This window comes from Leishmania mexicana, chromosome 34 (assembly GCF_000234665.1).
Source record: "Leishmania mexicana MHOM/GT/2001/U1103 complete genome, chromosome 34".
NCBI lineage: Eukaryota > Euglenozoa > Kinetoplastea > Trypanosomatida > Trypanosomatidae > Leishmania > Leishmania mexicana.
The window spans coordinates 31,648-50,971 of record NC_018338.1 but is presented as its reverse complement, the minus strand read 5'-3'; the positions used below and the strand labels follow the sequence as shown (position 1 = coordinate 50,971).

Below are 19,324 nucleotides of genomic sequence, written 5' to 3'. Positions count from 1 at the left end.
GTGCTATTGTTGGTCTTTTGTGTGTTCGCGTGCCTCTGGAGAGAAAGAGCCCGAATGTAACTCAATCGAAAAATGGAAGACGGAGAGAGAAATGAGCGGTGGCCATCGAAGACATCCACAAAAGCGAAAAAGCCCGACAGCCTCGCTCCCCTGCTTCCCTGCAGCCGGCAGAGGAGAGAAATCCCTTCCCTTCCCTACCTTACCACGACGTGCGTAGCACCGGAAGGTGTCTACAGCGAAACAGAGGCGTCGACGGCGACGGCGGTTGACAGAGTCCGATTTCCTCCTCCTGCGCACCTCTCAGTGGTACAGCAAGAGGGATACAAGGGCATGGGCGTGCTCGAACCGATTGACAGCACCAAATTCAAGGTGCAAAGTTTGATGCGACAGAGAGATTCGTACTCATTTTCGGAATGAAGGTCGCAGCTGCGAATACCGTAGAATACCTAGCTAAGAGGAAACAGCTGAGCGGTGCAACACACGATGAAACGGTGAAGGAAACGACGATACACACATACAAACCCTACAGAAGGCCGACGCGCAACATCCGCACATACAACAAAGACCCCGTCACACGACAACAATACCCGCATCCCACACCCTTCACCGAGCAATATCCAAAAGGTGATCGCAGCGCACCCTGTGGTCGTTCTCGTACACGCTCAAGCCACACCCAGCCGAAGTTTCTCTTGCACCCCTCGTGCAGCGCTGCCGCGCTGCGAGCGAGAGCCGGCTGCTTACTTGTTGGCAGGGGGAGGGGTCTGCTTCACGGAGGCTCGCAGTTCGTGAATAAGGTCTTCGGCGCTCTTGCCAGAGTAGCTCTTACCCGGCTGCATCCGCATCAGATCCTTGTCTACGGCGTACCGCTTGTTCAGGAACTTTTTGAGCATCTCGCCACGCGCCTTCTCTAAGTCGTCGCGGATGCGTTCCTTGCGCTCCTTGTACGCCGCCGTCTCGCGCGCCATCCGTTCTGTATCCATGCGCTTGAGCTCCGCCATCTCCTCCTGTGTGAGAGCCTTCTTACGCTTGTCAAAGTCCTCGCGCACAACTTGCTCCCAAGGAGTGTTGTAGCCTAAGCCCTCTTTCCCTATGGCCTGATCCTCGCGGGCTACGCGCTTCACCTGCTCCGGGTCCAGCTCCCAAAAGCGCCACTCATTCCACTTCTGCGCCGTCTCAAGCTCGCGCCAGGTCACTTGCAGGATATACTCCACTGGCCAGCCCCAGAAGAACTTCTTCTCTAACGTGCACCAGTCATCCTGGCACTCCTTGATGCCGTAGTTGATGCGCTTCACTAAGGTCATGGTTACATTGTAGTAGGTCGACTCTGGCGGAATGTCGGATGTGTGGAGGAACGCCTGCAGCTCCGAGGCGGCGGCAAGCAGCTTCGGCTTCCACAGAGGCTCCACAGCCACACCGGCGAGGCCGGTCGTCGACTTCACCGGAAAGGCGCGGGGAATGTACTCATCGCTGATGGTGAGAAGTCGCGTGGTGCTACAGAACGCACCTAGCAGAGATCGTGAGCAGAACATTTGTCCCACCAGTTAACGCGCGAGATGGGAAAGAAGAAAGCACTGTTTGTAAGTGCGGCACGGAGAACCACACGCTACCCCAAGACACGCGCACAGATAGAGAACGAAGCACGGAGAAGGATCGCTACTACTACAAGACTGAAAAGAAAGGGTCACAAAGTGCGGTTTCGATGCACCGTCAGTTCTCACCAAACTATCAGCGGCGCGGATGTGATGGGACGGAAAGAATACCTAAAGAGAGCCACGGAGCGCAGGACGCGGTGAAAAGGCGATGTAATGTCCCCGCTAAAAGTGCGCCCCAAACCAAAAAAAAAAATCGGCAACGGTAAGCACAGCGGCAGAAGTGAATATGTGTGACGCTGCGGCTTCTTTTTACCGTGGAATGTGTTGCTTGACAGTGGTCTCCGTGACGGGGTCGGGAGTGCGCACCTGGTGTTCTTTCCTTGGCTCCGTACTTGGGGGTGGGGGGAAGTCGCCCAAGAATATGCACGTGATGATAACGAGTGCAAGATATGGCGTACCGCAAAGAAGTGGCGGCACTACCTAGGTCGCCTAGGTGACAATTTCTGTGCGCGTGTGAAGAGCAACACGGCAATACCTCTCTCCCACCTAAGCCAACGGAGGCAGGCGCTTGGGGCGGCAGAACTACAAATGACGAGAGAAACATGAGGCGGGATTAGGTGGAAACATGCAAGGCACCTCAGGCGAGGAGGCTTTTGGGAAAAGGAGAGCGCCCCAACCGACAACGTCAGTCATGATATTTTTGTATGTGTGCCAAGACAGGGTTGAAGTCGACAGCAGACGATGGATGTAGTGCGCCAGCGACATGAGCGCCGTCCCCGTCAACATCCTCAACGAGGTGCTGGGAGCGACCGACAGGCATGTCCCCCCCCTCACATGTTAGAGTTTCGTTTCATCGCTTTTCCTTTCTGTGGGTGCGTTTTTCACAGTATGCCTCGTTTTCTTTTGTCCCCTCAATACACAAAAATGACGCGAAACGCCAAGACGAGACAGCAAATGGAGACCCACGGAGAGAGGCGATCGCCCACCACGCTACACTTGTAGAGGAACTTCTTGTAGAGCTCAACGCTATCACGGTGGTACACTGTGGGTCTGAATTGCCTAAGGTACGTTGCAGTGCACACAACCAAAAGCAGCACATACAAGACCGTCTCAAAGTCAAATAAGGCGCTCATTGGCGACAACGATGCCTCCTCTGTCAGCCGAAGGAGATGAAGCGAGAGGTGCCAACGCACGGCCGGGAATCAGAAGAACACAGCAACAGGAGAAACCAAGGGCCAGCAGAGAAATTGTGTGGGCTCTGGACGGGAGGGGGGTCAGAGCTGACTGTCTGAGTGCTTGTGAGGCGGCCTCGCAACCCAGTTCGAGGCCAGGTGCCACGAGGAGAAGCACCAAGAGGAGCGCAGCAACTATTGCGGTACTGCCCTAGTGGACACGAACGTGCGCATAGACACAGACGCACTGACACACGTGCGCACTCGCCTCGGTGAATACAGCGGTAAAAAAGTGGACAGGGAAGGGGAGGGGTGAAGGGATGAAAGAGAAAGGTGGCCGAAGCATCAGCACAGTGAATGTGCGCAGAGTCACACAGGATTGGGCGGTATGCTGCTCAACGGATCCCAAGGCAGTGCGCCAAATGAAAACGTACACAGCGTGAGCTTACTATGTCTCCAAACTGTTCAGTCCCTCTGCACGACTACAGATTCGACTGCGCTGAGAGTGCCCGTGTTATAGGGGCCCTTCACATCAAGCAGCACGTCATGTGTGCCTGATTCGCTTTCAAGTGGTTGCTCAAACTCGACGCGGGCAGTGTCTTTGTGCGACTGCAGCCAGAAAGGCATGCACAAAACATGGAGCTGATGCATTCAAGCAGAAAGAACAAAAAAGAAACTAACACACTCAAAAAGGCAAAGCTGCGCTGGGCGTGAGCAGTGTATGTGTGTGTGTGTAGGAAAGAGGGGCATGTGCTAGCGTGTGGGGGTGTGCCGCGGTCTTGTCTGCAGCGTTTGTACGTATGGTACACGAAAAGCACGTGCTTGTGCCTCTCTGTTCCTCTAAGTGCCCCAGTTTCTATTTGGTATGGGCAAACGTCTCTCATTTCGCCATCACAACAGCGCATCCTAATTACAGTTCGCCACGGTGGGGGAATTGCGGAGATGCACTGCGGTCGGCAGTCGCGGGATCGGCGTCGCTCAATCGAGTGGAACTCAAGCGACGCTGTGGCGGTTCAGCCAACGAGCTCATATCTCCACCACGATGCTCTTGGTGATGAGAAAAGCGAGACTTTGGCAGTGGCGGAGGCACAGTGGAGTGGGCTACAGGAGTGACTGTCGTCGTTTGCGCTGTGCCACTAGTCGGATCCAGTGGGCGGGCAACCGGGCGGTCGGCATTAGAAAGTTGAAGACGGAGGCTGTTGAGTTCCATCTCGTACTGCTCCGCGGCAGCTTGCTCAGTCGCGAGACGACGATGTAGCTCAGCGTTCGGCAGAGAAGAGGCACCGTCGCCTCTGGAGGAAGCACGCATGCTCACGAGCTGCCGGGACAGATCTTGGACCTGAGTCTGCAAACTCTGCTCCCGTTTCTTCAGCTCGCGCAGTTCTCGTGATTGGCGCGCGTAGCGGGCCGACTGCACCTGCGTCGAGCGGAGCTCGGCGTTCTCGCTCTGCAGCTTTGAAATTACCAGCTTGAGGTTATCTATAACGCTCGTAAGTGTCTCAACACCTGCGGCGTCAGTCATAGATGCAGCTCGTTGGTGCCCAGCTCCAGCAACCTTGGATCCCGCCACAGCGTCCTCTTTTCCCCGCTCCAGCGACGACTCTTCTCTCGCCGTGATTACCTGGGTGCCTCGACTTTGCAGGCCTGAGGCAACCGCATCGGTACGTTGCTGCAAGCGTACCGACGAGGTACTACTGACCTGCCGCAGCTGCTCCTGCAGAGAAGCCAACTCACGATCCTTGGCACACAGCTGCTGGTGTAGCTGGTACACAAGCCGCTGCGACTCCATGTTCTTTTCCAGCATCGTCTTCTCTTTTTCCACCCGTTCGTTGAGCTCCTTCTGGATGGCGCGAATGCGGTGATCAAGCACCTTCATGTGGCTCGCCGACTCTTGCTGGATGGTGCCCATGCGCTGCGCCAGTGCGATCTCTTGCTGATGCAGCCGGGCAGACTCACCGCTGCGGTGCGCCTCGTCCATCAGCTTCTGCTTGAGGATCGTAGCGGCCACCATCAGCTTGTCGTTCTGCTCTTTCACAGTGTTGAGATCCACCCGCAGCCCTTCGTTAAGCGCTGCCAGGTGCTGTGCGCGCTCTGTCTCCACCTGCTGCGCTGACACCTCAGCCTGGAGTGCATCGATATGTGTCTTCCACTCTGCAGCATCCATCTGGAAGCGCCTTGCGTGCGCCCGCTCCTCCTCCAACATTTGCCGCATCATGCGCAGCTCCTCGTCAAGAGCCGCGTTCTGCGCGCGCAATTCGCCTACCAGCGGCGCATCAGACACACCACCGGCGGACGCCACTTGTGATAGAAGCTGCAACATGCCACCCTGTTCCGCGTGTTGGGCCTGGAGATCGCTGAGTTGCCGCTCCATAAAGGCCCGCTGTTCCTTCTCACGCTGGAGCTCTGCTGTCAGCTGCATCTCCCGCTGTCGCAGGCTCTCCACCATTGCCGTTTGATTGCGTATGATGCCCATGAGAGCATCGGTGTTGTGACCTGGTGGGGCTCCAGCGTGCGGGGCGCGACTCGACAGCTGCTGCTGCACTTGCTGCTCCAGCTGCGACTCTAGCACAATGGTAGTTGCGCGGGCCTCCTTCAACTCGTGACGGAGGCGGACCGTCTCCGCAGTAAGGGCCTGCAGCTGCTCCTGCAGGCCGTTACTTGTGCCCGGTATGAGGAGAGGCAGAGCTGCGCTCTCACCCGCATGGCGCACGGAGTCCCCGACAGTTTCAATAGCGCTCTTGAAGCGCTCCACCATAGCAGTGTTCTCGCGGAACATGTGCTCGTGCAGCCGCTCCATCCGCACTGCTTCGCTGAGCCCGTACTCGACGCCCTTCCTGCGTTCGGCCGAGAGCTGCTCCTGCAGAGAGGAGATCAGCTGCTCCTTCTTCTGGATCATCTCTTGCAAGCAGTGAACGTTGTGCTCTGTGGCCCGGTGAGCCACCTCCAACTGTGTCTCATGCGCCCGCAGCAGCCGTGCCTCGCGCTGCATCGCCTTTTGCCGTTCTTCTTCCAGTTGCCGCTGTGCGAACGCAGCCTGCTCGCTCGCCTGCTGTACCTCCTCCCTCAGCTGCGCCGTCATGTGCTCGGTTCGGCGACGCTCGGCGTCCAAATCGGACACCTGCCTCTTCAGCGTGGCGCACTGTTGTGCGAGCTCTGTCTGCCGCAGCACCGCATTTCTGTACTCACGAATGGCGAGGTCGCCGTCGTCTGCGCTGCCCGAACCCAGCTTGTTCGACGCGGTGGTTAGAGCTGACTCGAGGGTCAGAGACGGTGCCACCGCCCTGTCAAAGACACTCTCCTTTAGCTGCAAAAGTGTGGCCAGCAGCTCTGCATCGAGGGGGGATGTTGTCATGTACCCGAACTCAAGCCGCGCCACCTCGGCGTTGAGATCTTTATTGCTTGCCTCGGCACGGTTCAGCTTCGCCTGCAGGAATTGCCTCTCCTCCTGGCACTCCGTCATGAGGCGGTCGTGCTCGCGTACTCTGCTACGCGCCTCCTGTAGCTTCACGTCTATCGCATCCCGTTTGGCTGGGCCGTCCTCCATACGCAGTAGAGACATCTGTTGTTTGAGAGTGGAAACAGTGTTCTGCGCGTCAGAGAGCTGCATCGCCAACATCTTGCTCCGACCAAAGCACTCACCGAGGTCCGAGACGATTTTGCGAAGGCGACGATCCATGATCTCCGCCTGGTGCGGCGAGAGAGAGCCTTTGCTGGCGCGCTGCACGCACCGCAAGTAATCCACAACGGACACGACCTGCTCCACGTACTTGCGGTACAGGCGATATGCGCCTGTCTTGTACACCGTCGCCTCATTCGCAACAACGTGATAGTTAGCCTCCGTTGCAGCCAGTTGCATTTTGAGTCGCTTCGCTTGGATGAGGGCCAGTTCACTCTGCCGGCGTAGTGCGGCGTGTTCGCGAATTGCAGCGCTCACAAAGGTAGTTACCACCTGCGAATCTGCGGAACTTTTCAAGAGCGTGATCTCTTGCTGTTTGGCCTCTAGCTCTATTTCTAATGACTTCCCCTGCGACTGAAGATCCATGGAGTGGTGCAGAAGCCCTAAGTTGACAGTCTTCAGCCTCGCGATTTCCTTCTCCAACCGAGCCAGCTCCGTCGGGCTCACTTTCGCATGCGGCAGCGGTCCACTAGGCGTCGCCTGCGCGTCAGCGCCATCATTGAGGATGTTGCGGATGTGATCTCGCACCTCGATCACCTCCTGACGTGCAGAGTCGATATCGTTTTCTAGCTGCGCCACCTCCTTTTCGCGAGCCTCAAGCCGCTTTGCTGCGAGAGCGTACTTCTGTTTGTAAGTGGCCGCCTCTGCCTCGCTCTTTGCCACGGCCGCAGTCGTGTATTCGGGGCTTGGGTTCCCTTTTGCGTCCTCGACGGCAGTCGCCGCCGCACGAAGACCTGCCACCTCGGCGGACAGTGCATCCATTTCCGCCTGTTTCTCCACCAGCTCGTGTCGAAGCCGTTTTGTGTCGAGACGCAGCTCCAAAATCTCTTGGTTGGCCTCCATACCTTGATAAACCTGCTTCAGATGAAGGAGAAAGCGGCTGTCTTCTCGGTACATTCTGCCTTGAAGCAGATGCCGCACGGCGTAGTCGAGGAAGCTAAGCATCTCGCTCTCCATGCTGCACCCCGCAGACGAACGAGGCAGCACCGCGTCCGCGATGGGGCCATCACTCTCCAGTATCTCGCGAAGCCGCTCCAGTGTATTCTTCATCTGAGACTCCACTCGTCTGACAGCTGCACTCGACTCCTCTTGTGTAGTGAGGGCTCGGCGCAGCCGCTGAAGTAGAGTTGCCTCGCGGCGACGCAGCAGAACCACTTTGAGCAGCAGCTCCTTCGTCGTCCCTCGGTCAAGTCGCTCAAGGCTGTCTTCGAGGTCTTTATTCGTCTTCGACAACGCGCCGCATCTCTCGGTGAGCTCCTCATTCAATTCTGTCAGCGCTTTGATCTGATCCTGCAAGGAACCGTCTGTTTTCTTCTCGAGCTCCATCTTTCGGTGCTGCTCTGCGTCGGCAGCCCGCCTCGCCTCTACCTTCTCCTTCGCCACTGTAAGCTCCTTACTCAGAGAGTCGATAAGCATATCCTTCACGCGTAGTTGCTCGCGCAGCGTATTCGCTACAGTGAGCCACTTCGCGTTTGACAAAGCCCCTGCGCCGCTCTCACCAAAGTCACCGAGCGCCGACGCACCTGCGCCGGCTTCGACTTCGGTCTGGGCCGCGCCTATCCCGGCAGCGCCAAAAATTGCTTCGCGGTACTGATCGCGCTCACGGGAAATCACCTCCTTCTCAGTCGTACCGGCCACCACCTGCTCCCGCAGACGCGCAATCTCTTCCACGCGCATATTCTCGGACTGCTCAAGTTCCTCCAGCCGCCGAGTCAGTCGCTCGATCTTTTCCTGAGCCTGCGCACCAGCCTCAGCCGTGGGCGAGGAGGTGATCACGTCGATATGCTCCCGCAGTGCCGACACCGCCGCCGCGGTGTCAGGGGCGCTCACATCCACAAAAGCGTTCTTCAGGGCGTCATTTATGCGATCCTTCACGAACGCGTTGAATTGCTCAGCATCGCGACGCCGCGCCTGCAGCTCCTTGAAATATTTATCCTTGTAGCTCTCATCGTTTTCCTCGACTATAACGGTGCCGGCTTTCATCTGGTCCACCAGCTTGTCCAGTTGCTTGAGCTGCTCGGAGGAGAGGCCTAGCTCGAAGCGCAGCTTGGTGTCCATGAGGGGCTGCAGCCGCACCTTATTCATCCAATGGCGCCGCTCTCGCTCCAACCACTCCACCTCCTCTTTCAGCAGACTTAACTCCTCCTTCAAAGTGTCCATTTCGCTGTACGCGGCTGCGTTCTGGGGGCGCAGACTGTTGATCTCCTCCTCTGTCACCCCGACCCGCTTGCACAACTCGCGGAGCGCGGCATTGAACGTAATGGAATCTTCCATGCCGTTTAGCCGCTCCCGTAGCTGCGCATTTTCGCCCTGGAGAACCTCCACAGTTCGCGTGTGGTCTGCCAACTCTTGCCTTAGTCGATACAAGCCCTCATTGCCACTTTCGTAGTTCTTGACGAGACGCGTCAGTCGAAGGTTTTCTTCATCAAGTGCGTCAATGCGCAGTTCGAGTTGCTCCACCTCGGCGTGCAAATCGTCGTTCTCGCGCTCCAGTCTGCGTTGCTCCTCCGTGGGGATCACGCACATCTTTGCATCCTTGTCGCTGAAGTCAGGTGAACCGGTTTTCACCGACGAGTGCGACGACGAACCGTCTGAGATTGAAGAGTCACGGTGAAAGTGAGATTTTTGCTGGCTGGTGGCCTTTTCCAGCTGTCGTCGGAGTAGTGCAATTTCCTCCTCCTTTTCGTCGAGGTCAACCTCGTGCTGGTGCATCAGCTGCTCCACATGTGCATCAGACTCCTGCTTGACGGTGACAAACTCGTCTCGTAGAGATTTATTTTTTGCGCGCTCTTCGTCGAGGAGGTCCTTCGTCAGTCTCCGCAGCTCCGTCATGTCACGGAGCGCCTCTGCCTCCCGCTTTTCACATAGCTCTTCCGCTCGATCGCGCGACTGTACGAGGGCGTAGTTTTCTTGCTGCAGAGCTTGAACTTTTTGTCGCAGTCGATCCAGCTCGTCGTCTGCCTTTTGCTTCTTGCCTTGCTCTTTCTGGCGCAGCTCCTGAAGCATATCCTCTGTTTTTGCAGAGCGATCGGCAAGACGCTTGTACCTTGCTGCAAGGTGGCGGTACTCTAGTTGCGCCTTTTCATAGTGTTCCTTAATGTCACTCGTGTCATCACTGCGCGATGCAAGGACCTCCTTCAGCTCCGCGTTCCGCCGCGTTAGGTTTCGCAATTGAAGAGAAAGCTCATCATTCTCGGTTTTCAAGCGAACTACTTCCTCTGAGCTCGATGGCTCAGCTGCCGCACTTTGAGATGTCCCCTCTACCCTAGACTTGCGCAGTAGGTCGTTGAGCTTCTCAATTTCCTCCTCCTTTGAGGAAAGTTGTGCCTTGAAAGCACTCCGCAGGTTCGTTATCTCAGCCGCTGTTTCTTCTGCTGTCCTGCTGAGTCGTCCAAATTCGGTGAGGCACTTGGCGGAGACGGTTTTAAGAAGCTTTGCAATACTGATCGTGCATCGGGGGTCAGACATCTTCGGATCAGATTCCAGGAAGACATAGCGCGCGACAAGCGACATTACTTTTTTGATGTACACAAACTCGTTAGTTTCCTGCAGCTGCTGAAAGGGCATACGTTGAATTTGATCCCACATTGCAGAAGCATCATCCATCGAGGATGGCCTCGCATCTTGCACTGAGGATGACATGACACAAGCAAAACCTCGCAACAAAGGTTGCAAATACAATTTTCTATTTCGTTTTCCAGATCACGGAAAACGGATCAAGAAGTACACAACCCTAGGTGTCTCCTTTTCGCTGTGTCTACAGAACCTTTATGAATTTTTTCTTCTATATGTACACTTGATGTCTGAACGACGTGTGTTGTGCCGGATAAAGATAATGATCGCTGCACCAGTACAGTGCGCCACTGAGCGTCATAGAAGTCTACGAATGGTGGTGAACAACTCGCCGCCCAATTACGAGCAATAGCGAGAAGAAGGCGACAGCGCCTAAATGCGGAAGAGCCTTATTCGACTTTTTGTTTTTACGTATGTATGCTTTGCTTTGGTTGTCCAGGCGGACAGCCGGGGTGCCTTTGAAGAGCAAGCAATGTAATTTTTCTTTTCCTCTTTCATGAGTAAGACTCTAAAAGAAAAAAGTTAGAACCAGCAGGAATGGGAAGTTGGATAAAGCAGCATCAGTTTGTCGAGTCGCTTAAACTCAGAGACAAATCGAGCGAAGCCTGTGTACAGGCAAACGTTAGCGTTCGCGGATACAATCATCTAGGTTGCAAAGGCAATCTTTTTTTTTGTCAGACCACACACAGCGCAAGGGTGCAGAACTCAAACTATCCCAGAGATGACTCTTTAATCGACCCGAGATAAAGATCAGTTATGAAAAAGAAAGCATTGACATCACACTCACAATTTGATACATGACACACACGCATACGAAAAAAAAACGTAGAAAACGAACCTTTTTTTCTTTCAGAGATGGCAATAAAGACGAATAAAACTGGCCTCGGTCATGCTCTGATTTCTTGCCAATCTATCATGCCCCAGGCACATGTGTACACAACAGGAGGTCAACACCTATGTTCACCTAAAAAGCAGCTTACGCGAATGATAACAGGCTACACCAAGCGAAAGGTTAAGCAAAAAGTAATAGAAACAATTGTGTAAACACAGTTGCTTCATTTTTTTTTTCGCAAACTAGTACAGATCCTCGATCAAACTCTTTTCAACAGGAAGTATTGATTCGACAAAACTGTAGCACGCTTATGTGCAGTTCACAACACTTCACCTCGCGAAGCGGTTCCGTTTAGCCATCCCTAATACCGTCCCTCTCGCTGCTGATGACACAAATAACGAGCAAATCAGCAGAATATGAAAACAGCAGTTCGCATAAAAAGACAACTCACTCAGTAAAGGGAAAACAAAAAGGGTACTTGGTGGCTGGCCCTCAAAAATGGACTGATACAATAATGTGGAAGTGCCACTGAATTGTTCGTGTAGCTAAGCTTTCCTTTTCCTCACTGAATTGGCCTCCCACACAAGAGGACTCCGGTTAAAAGACTTGACTGGCAAGATGAAAGAGGATATCATGTTTTTCTTTTGGCAAACAAAAGCATTCTTCATCGGCAACAGCAAGAAAAAAGCTGCAGAAGCGAGGCAACATCACGCCGACGTTCGCAACATCGCCATAAAAAATGAAGAAAATCCTTTCAAAAAAAAAAATATAGAAAAGTATGTTTGAGTGTAGATTTCGAGTGTGGGAGAGTGTCTGCGTCTTTGACAAAAGATGAAGCAGTAAAAAGAGCACTGCGTCAGACGGTCTACCTTTGCAAATCTCGGTTAACACGAACATGCGCAGGATCAAAGCAGTTGGTATCAAGCGTGTATGCATTAATGTAGTCCCCGACGTCCGTCATCACAGGCTCACGTTTCAGTAATTCGCAGTTCGCGATGAACTGCGGAACAGTAAAATCGCTTTCACTGAGAACTTTCACCAGCTCTGCTAGCGCATAAAGTGTGTTGTCCTCTCCGTCGCCACCCTCGTAATCGCTGACAAGGATGCCATTATCTTGATAGCCTCGAATACAATCCGGAGTGTTTTCAACTATGAGAACGCGGTCGAGAGGACGACCAAGAGCATTCAGATCCTTTCGATAGCCCGGCTGGCCGTTAAACCACTTGTTGTGACGGTAAATACAGTGTGAGACAGCATTACATGTGTCGATATTCGACACAATAGCTTGCGCATACGCCTTCAACCCAGCCGTCCAGACAACAACCTCGATACCTTTGTCCTTGCACATCTGAAAGAACTCAGGAATCCCAGGTCGAGCGTAGAGAGGTCCGCTACGAGCGAACACCAGCGTCTCATCAAGATCAAGAACTAGAACTAGCTTCCCCTGGTATATCTCAGCTTGAGGTGCAATAACGAGATGAGGATCAGTCTTGTTCATCGATGGGTCACGCTTGCGATTGGTGCGGTGGCGACCAGCTGCCTGGTACTCCTGTTTGAAGGATTCGCCCCGGATGCGTTGCTTGTTCATCGCGATCGTTTTTATGCTGTCTCTTTGCTGTTGTGCGGTTCACTATGAACTTTTTTGTCGCTCTATATTTGACAACTGTGCTGAGCAAAGAGAACTCAAAAGTGAAAAGAGCGAGGAAGATATCGATTTGAGTTTCAACGGCCACAACTTATACGATAAGATTTGCGGCTCCAGAATCGCGCCAAATTTTGTTTCTTGGCTATAAAGACATAATCAGAGCGCGGAGAAATGAATGCAAAAGCTAAATGTCAGATATGGTGTTTGCTCTTCACAGCCGTCGAACTCTGTTGGAAACAAGCAGTAAGCACTTAACAAGATAATACTTCTTTTTTTTAATGCGGTGCATCAAGCACCTATAATAACATAGTTCGTCATCCTTAGGAAATAAATCTTGCTTTCAATTCTGCGCGTACCGTGGTATATGTTACTCCTGTTGACGCATTTACCGTGGGACACAGACATGAAGCAATTAGACAAAAAAATGCCATTACATTTTTTTTTCAATACGGCAAGAGAAAAAGCGATTCGATCTTTCCCCATAAAAAATTGAAGTCCAAAAGACAAGAATAGGTGCACATTGCAAATACAATTGAAATTCTGTGCAGCCACTCACCATTTATTTAGGTTTTAAATAGAAAAACAAACGTTAATTGAAATTATTTTCTAAAACAGAAAATGATGCAACACAGCATGCCACATGTGAGCTTCCGAATAATGCGCAGTTGACGTGTGACACTCGAGCTTTAAATTCAGTCGTATTCCTGGCAACAGCTCATCTTAGCTGCATCTCCCATGACCGCCTTTTCAACCCTGTCACTCTTGCAAATGGGCAATGACTTAGAGACGTCGCTTGCATTCGTCCTCAAGTTCCAGCAGAACGCGGGCAAAACACGCGTCAATTATAATACTGCTTTGAATAAAGTTATAAAGCGGTTATGAAATTCACATCATCTCTGCACTTCAACTACGTGTTCCAGCAAAAAAAAACCTTTTACGTAGGCACTTGTGCATATCTACAATTTCACAAAACATTGTAATAAAGCCGAAATCCGTAGTTTCCCAAATAGTGGAGTATCGCAGAGCGACGCAAAATAATTAACTCATGTGATCGTTACGTCGTAACGACATTATCCGCAAAAAAATGGCAGAATGTATCACTGGTCTCTCTCCGGCATGTCTCCTCCCCCACCCCTCACCACGCGATTCACAAACCCACAGCCAGAGCTGCACAGTGCGTTATAACAGCAGCATAATCGAGGAGAGGGCCCCTCTCGCAAGCAGCCCTCCGGGGGGCCGCCACAGAAGAGACGAAAACCGCGAAACTTCAGCCGCACATCTGAAAGCAGGACACTTTCCTTGACCACACCACGCAGCCGGAAGCCACACACGGCCCCCTTCCTCCCGTTTACAAGAAACGGCGCCAGGCGCCAGGATTCCCAGGTTTCACAGCTCGTCTGGCACCACCAGTGGGAGCAAACACGGCGGCACAGAGAAGCGCCAGTGTTGAAGAGGACGTCTCTCAGGTGAACTTGGCGGTATCTCTAAAAGACTTCCACCGAAACAGTTACGATTTCGCATCCGCAGGGACTTTGCACGATGCTCAAAGGCTAGCGGTACTCGATTTTCAATAAATGTGTTCGCGCCAATATGTTTCTTTCTCTTCGGCATAACTTTTAACTCTGCGAATAAGTGTCGCCACAGCGTCGTATTCCAGGGCCCGGTAACCCACTCTGCGTCGGAATGCCAGACAGCCCCCTAATTGCTGCCAAATGCGGAGCCACTTCTGGTGGTGGCAGGGCGGAGCGCCTAGGACGGAGGGGGAGGGAGGTCAGAGCGATGCATTGCCACGGATGTCGGCGGCCAGGCCCTGGACGGCGTTGCGTCGCAGCGACCTGCAATCGTGCACACGTTCGTGCCATCCATATGATTAGGCAGAGTGTCAAGGTGACTCGCACCTGCACCACCCTGCCCCCACGCTGCCTACTGGAGTGGGGAGCCTGAGCCGCCGCGAGGGAGGCACCAGGCGGGCAACTGGCATAATGGGGGAGCGGCTGTGAGTCGACCTGCGAAGCTGGGGTGGGCAGAGCTGGAGGCGGAGGCCGTGCTCTCCGATGACTGAGTTGGCGCGTTGCTGGACCGCTGGTGTCCGGCGCTGCTTCGCACGGCTGGATAGGACTGTGACAGGCCGGAGAGGAGTGGCGTGTTCGCCTGATGCTGTCTGGCACAATGAATGATTTGAAAGTAGCATCAAAAAAAATAAGAGTGAACTTTTTCGAAGCCCGATCTGCTCTGCCGTTCAGGTTCTGGACAGTAATCACTTCAGCAACGAATGAGGATGCGAAAATCTCTCCATGAGGTCAACTTTTACTCTCGCTCTTCTCGCCACGTTATTTTCCCCGCTCTTGTAGAGTGCAAGAATACAAGAATGTCAGAAAAACAGGACCGCATAAACGATGTCCTCGCCCAGCGCATCACACAGCTGGAGGGCGAGCTTCGCACTGCTCAGCGTGACCTTTCCTCTGCGCAAGCCGAAAAGGAGCATGCTGAGCAAGAAAAAAAATTGCTGAAGGATGAGGCATTCGAGGTTGTGGAACAGTGGAGCGCAGAGAACACAGAGTTGCGTCGCAAGTTGACGGTGATAGAAAAAGAAAGTGCTGCAGATAAGGTGACACTCAGAAATCGCGATGATATGGTAGCGTGCTTAAAAGAAGAGCTAGATGTCGCGCAGCGGCTTACAGCTCAGTACTCCACAGAGATCGATGACCAGCAGCAGAAGAACCGCAACCTGGAACAGCAAAACGCGCAGCTGATCGAAAGCTTGGCTTCCGCTCGAAGCGATCTCGCCTCGTCTGCCCAGCGTGTAGTGGACTACGAGCGCCTCGTCGCGAAATTTCAGGTCGAGCTGAAGGCTGCGCTTGCCTCGCAAAAGAAAGATACCGAAGTGCTTGATCACCTGCGATCATCGCTTGCGCAGGCGACTGCAGAGAATCAAGCTCTCCGTGACGCCGGCGAGAGTGTGTCCTCTAGCATGGAGAGGCTGCTCGAGCACGTAGCCAGGCTCAAGGAAGAAAACGAGTCCCTTCGAAAGAACTGCGATCAACTTCTCTCCGCAAAAGATGAACTTGCGCGACAACTCCACCGCGACCACGAAGAGCGACGGCAGCTCTCTGAAGAATTGGGGTCGCTTTCTGCGCGTGTAGCGGTCTCTGAGAACGAAGCACAGCAGCTCCGAGAAAAGTGCGAACGTACAGAGAAACAGTTTGCAGCGTCCGACTCTGCATTGCGAGAGTCTCAGACTGCAGCAGAGCAGCAGCTACAGGTGATTCAGACACTGGAAAGCGATGTTACAGAGTTGAAGGACAGGGAAATAACTATGGGCAAGGTGCTGTGCGATTTGCAGGCTGAGCTTCTGCGTCTAAATCAACAGCTTGGTGAGACATCACAGCAGAAGGAAGACCTCCAGACCGAGTTCGCTGCGGTCAAGGAGAGCTACGCAACAGCTCTGATGGAATTGGACAATCTCAAGCAGACAAGCTCCAACGCCTTGGCTGCGATGCAAGCCGAGTTTACAGCCTTTAAACGCGATTCAACAGAAAGGTGCATGCTTGCTGAGCAGAACTGTAGTTCGGCGTGGCTCTCCGTGCAGGAGCTGACTGACGCTCTACGCGCCCAACAGCTTTCGGAGCTTGCGCAGAGGGAGAAGATTTCGCGTAGCTCGATCCTTCTCTACCAGCAAGCATCGATTGGTGACGTCTTTGAGCAGCGTTTCCATGCTGTACTGATTCAGCTCTCTGATTGCTTCCGGGCCCGTGAACAGGCCGAAGAGCGCATTCGACAAAACGAATTTAGCGCGGCAAAAACAGCAGAGCAGATCAGTGCACTTTCAAACCGGTGCCGTACCAGTGAGCAGACAGTAAGCGAGCAACGCAAGGCGTTGTCGATGCTCGAAAGCCAGCTCAGCCAGGGTGCAGCGCACCTCAAAGAGGTTGTACTGGAGCGTGACACCTTTGCCAAGGACAACGCTTGGTTGCGGGACCAGGTTGAGTCCATGCGACAGGAGCTGGGGGAGCTTGACGAGCTGCTGAACTCAAATCTCAACGAGATGCGTGAAGAGAACGAACGACTTCAACTAGAGAACGATTCGATGCAACGCGATATCGCTGCAGCCAACCACAAAGAACAAGAAGCTGCTGTGCGGATTACGGCGTTACAGGTAAGTGCCAGGGATCTGGAAAACGAACTTCGCGCGCAAACAAAGACGTTGGAAATTACGGAAGCCGAGTTGCAGGCACTCAAGGCACAAGTCGAGAATTTATCCACCTCCTTGGACTTTTCCAAAAGACGATGTGAGGAATTGGAAGTTGTCAACACAGAGGCTGATAAATCCATCTCTGCCTTGATGCTGCAGGCGGCACAACTGCAGGAACGCCTTGGCAGCCAGGAGTCCAAGTTTTCTTTAATTTTGTCTGAAAAGCGAAAGGAGAGTGAGAGCTTGAAAGGAAAACTCAACGCATACGTTGAGAAGTGCGAACAGTGCGAGCAGCTGCTTCACGTGGAGATCAAAGCTAGAAAGGAAGTGGAAAGTGCGAGTGCAGCAACAAAGGAGCACAATGGAAAGCTACGCAGCGCGCTGGACGAACTTAAAATTAGATGTGCAAGTGACGCCTCTAACCTCAAGGAGCTTCTGGTTGAACGAGACAATCTTATCCGTGATCGCGACATCATTGTGGAAAAGTACAACAAGCTCCACGATGCGTTCCGGAATGTTCGCAGGGAAGCTCATAGCAAAGTGGCGGACGAGCTCAAGCGGGTTATGGAGCTGGCCATGTCGCAAGAAATGGAGCTGCAGACATTGCGGAAGCAGAACTCGACGCTGAAGAAGAGTATATCAATGTTTGTAGAATCTGCCCAACCGAAGGCTGAAGCCGTTTTCATGGAACGACTGAATCTCACGGAAGGCCCTTTACGGCACCCCAAAAAGCGCAGCGTGGCAAGTACCGCTGAACAGCAATGAAAGCATCTTAATATATTTTTTCCGGTTGTAGATTTTTCCGCTTTTGAAAAAAACATTAGATTTTCTTTCCTCTGTTTGGTAGATCTTGATTTAGTGAGCAGCATTGTGCTTTTTTTTCGCAGCTCGTTCAAGTGTTCACTTGCAGTCGCTAAGCGGAAGCACAGCCTCAGCGCGTTTATCTGCCTAGTATTACCTGTAAGTGGCATTTCACAACTGGGTGCCTCCTCTGGCAGTGGATTTCGAGGACCATGCACCGAGCGCGATGCCTCAAAGATGATTTGCCGCATCGTCTCAACGACGTTCTGTGAAGGTGTTTTCGTTTTCTTTCCTTTCTATGCGGCTGAGTTGTGACAACTTTTCCCGCCCTTATAGAGAACTCGAGGAAGGGTGAGAAAAAAACGATCCTCGAAACGTGTCTGTGGTGCTATCAAGAATCTCTGCTACCATAGGGCTTCTTCAACTCTTTGTGACGAACGGCAGCACTTTCCTCTCTGGTGTGTGAATGTCGTTTGTGCCCCTCTTAGAAAAAAAAGAATCTGATGCCAAAGCACGCTTCTTTCTGGTACCACAACGTTTCTGTCATAGGCTACTTTCTCTGTAAGGACAGTATGCCACTATGGAGCATACTCGAAACTGCCCTTTCCCTCTTTATTGCTTTTTTTTTTTTGCGAAGAGCTGATTTATGTCTCCTTAAGCAATCGCTCTTGCGTTGTTTTCTCGACAATTAGCTTGCCAAAATTCTCCTGCCGCATTTTCCGCGAAAGCAGCAATGAATAGCCCCGAATATGCTGCAAAATGTGACGAGCTAGACGGACTTCTGAAGCGGTATTGCGATCACAAAAAGCAGCAAACAAAATCTCTTCAAGAGCAACTGAAAGAAGAGGTGTCCACCAATGTTGAGCTGAGAAAGTACATTGCTTTTTTGGAAGGCAAACTACAAGCAGAGGGTGAGAATGCCAAGCAATCGGCCCGGCTGCTCGATGATAGAAAAAAGGATGTTAAAGCTGCCTTGATGGAGCGCGAGCGGCATTTGGATTCGCTTGCAGCAGAGTTGGAGTCGCGACTTCGTGTGGTTGAGCAACGCGAACGTGAGTGTGCCCAGTTTTCGACCGCCCTTGAAGAGAGGGATCGACAGCACTGGGCAGACGTCAAATCGTTCCAGAGGATCAAAGCACTATTCGAGGCAGGGCTGGTAGCGTCTAAGAAGACTGTGCGGGCAGTGCTGCAGCACAGCCGCTTTACGGAGGACTCACCCACTGAACTTCTCGAAGTTGTACCCGGCCCAGATAGACTTCTGCTGGCGCGAGGGTGCGATCTCGGCCTGAAGACCCGCTGCATGGAGCATGTTCTGCTTTTCGAAGGGGATGAATATGCAGCACGCGTTGATCTCCTCGCCGCTGAGATAGAGGAGCGAGAAGGCCTCCTGTGCAGTTTCTTTGGCACCAGTGCAACTCATCTAAACCGCCTTCTTGCCGAGCAACAGGAGCGCGAAAGACAGCTTCTCCGTGCTGAAGATCTGCTGTGCCTGCAGCAAGTAGATTTGGCGGGTCGCATGCGCAAAGCGATGGATTTACAACGAGACAGTTGTGCTCATGCGGCAATGCAGCGGAAAGTGCTTGCGCTGCAGTGCAGAAGAGTTCTAAGGAGCGTTGGTGATGTTGTCGGATCCTTTTCAGGGCTTGACGTGGAAGCGGTGATGTTAGAGTTAGAGAGCAGAATTCAGGGAATCCTGCAGGTGCCAAGCTCAGATGCGAGCAACGAGTACTGAATGCACAAAGCAGCAGGGGAATCTTGATCTTGCTGCTTCGTGTCTCTTCATCTTTTTGCTCTGTACATTTATCTTGCTTTGCTTTCATCACTTTTGTGACTCAGTCTCT

The 19,324-nt window shown here is 52.9% G+C and overlaps 6 protein-coding genes across 6 annotated transcripts; 2 read left to right on the top strand and 4 right to left on the bottom strand.

Moving 5' to 3' along the window:
• Positions 1-737: 737 nt before the first annotated feature.
• On the bottom strand, positions 738-1,529 carry LMXM_34_0220 (conserved hypothetical protein; the record flags this gene model as incomplete). The annotated part of the gene is made up of 1 exon (XM_003878978.1): positions 738-1,529. The coding sequence occupies one exon, from the start codon at positions 1,527-1,529 to the stop codon at positions 738-740; it is 792 nt and encodes a 263-aa protein (XP_003879027.1).
• Positions 1,530-2,503: 974 nt separating this feature from the next.
• On the bottom strand, positions 2,504-2,725 carry LMXM_34_0210 (conserved hypothetical protein; the record flags this gene model as incomplete). Its single annotated transcript, XM_003878977.1, has 1 exon — positions 2,504-2,725. The coding sequence occupies one exon, from the start codon at positions 2,723-2,725 to the stop codon at positions 2,504-2,506; it is 222 nt and encodes a 73-aa protein (XP_003879026.1).
• A 949-nt stretch (positions 2,726-3,674) lies between these two features.
• LMXM_34_0200 (conserved hypothetical protein) lies at positions 3,675-10,046 on the bottom strand (the record flags this gene model as incomplete). Its single annotated transcript, XM_003878976.1, has 1 exon — positions 3,675-10,046. One exon carries the CDS (start codon positions 10,044-10,046, stop codon positions 3,675-3,677), a length of 6,372 nt encoding a protein of 2,123 aa, XP_003879025.1.
• Positions 10,047-11,710: 1,664 nt separating this feature from the next.
• Positions 11,711-12,433, bottom strand: LMXM_34_0190 (conserved hypothetical protein; the record flags this gene model as incomplete). Its single annotated transcript, XM_003878975.1, has 1 exon — positions 11,711-12,433. One exon carries the CDS (start codon positions 12,431-12,433, stop codon positions 11,711-11,713), a length of 723 nt encoding a protein of 240 aa, XP_003879024.1.
• A 2,425-nt stretch (positions 12,434-14,858) lies between these two features.
• Positions 14,859-17,447, top strand: LMXM_34_0180 (conserved hypothetical protein; the record flags this gene model as incomplete). The annotated part of the gene is made up of 1 exon (XM_003878974.1): positions 14,859-17,447. The coding sequence occupies one exon, from the start codon at positions 14,859-14,861 to the stop codon at positions 17,445-17,447; it is 2,589 nt and encodes an 862-aa protein (XP_003879023.1).
• Positions 17,448-18,216: 769 nt separating this feature from the next.
• LMXM_34_0170 (conserved hypothetical protein) lies at positions 18,217-19,215 on the top strand (the record flags this gene model as incomplete). The annotated part of the gene is made up of 1 exon (XM_003878973.1): positions 18,217-19,215. The coding sequence occupies one exon, from the start codon at positions 18,217-18,219 to the stop codon at positions 19,213-19,215; it is 999 nt and encodes a 332-aa protein (XP_003879022.1).
• Positions 19,216-19,324: the final 109 nt, after the last annotated feature.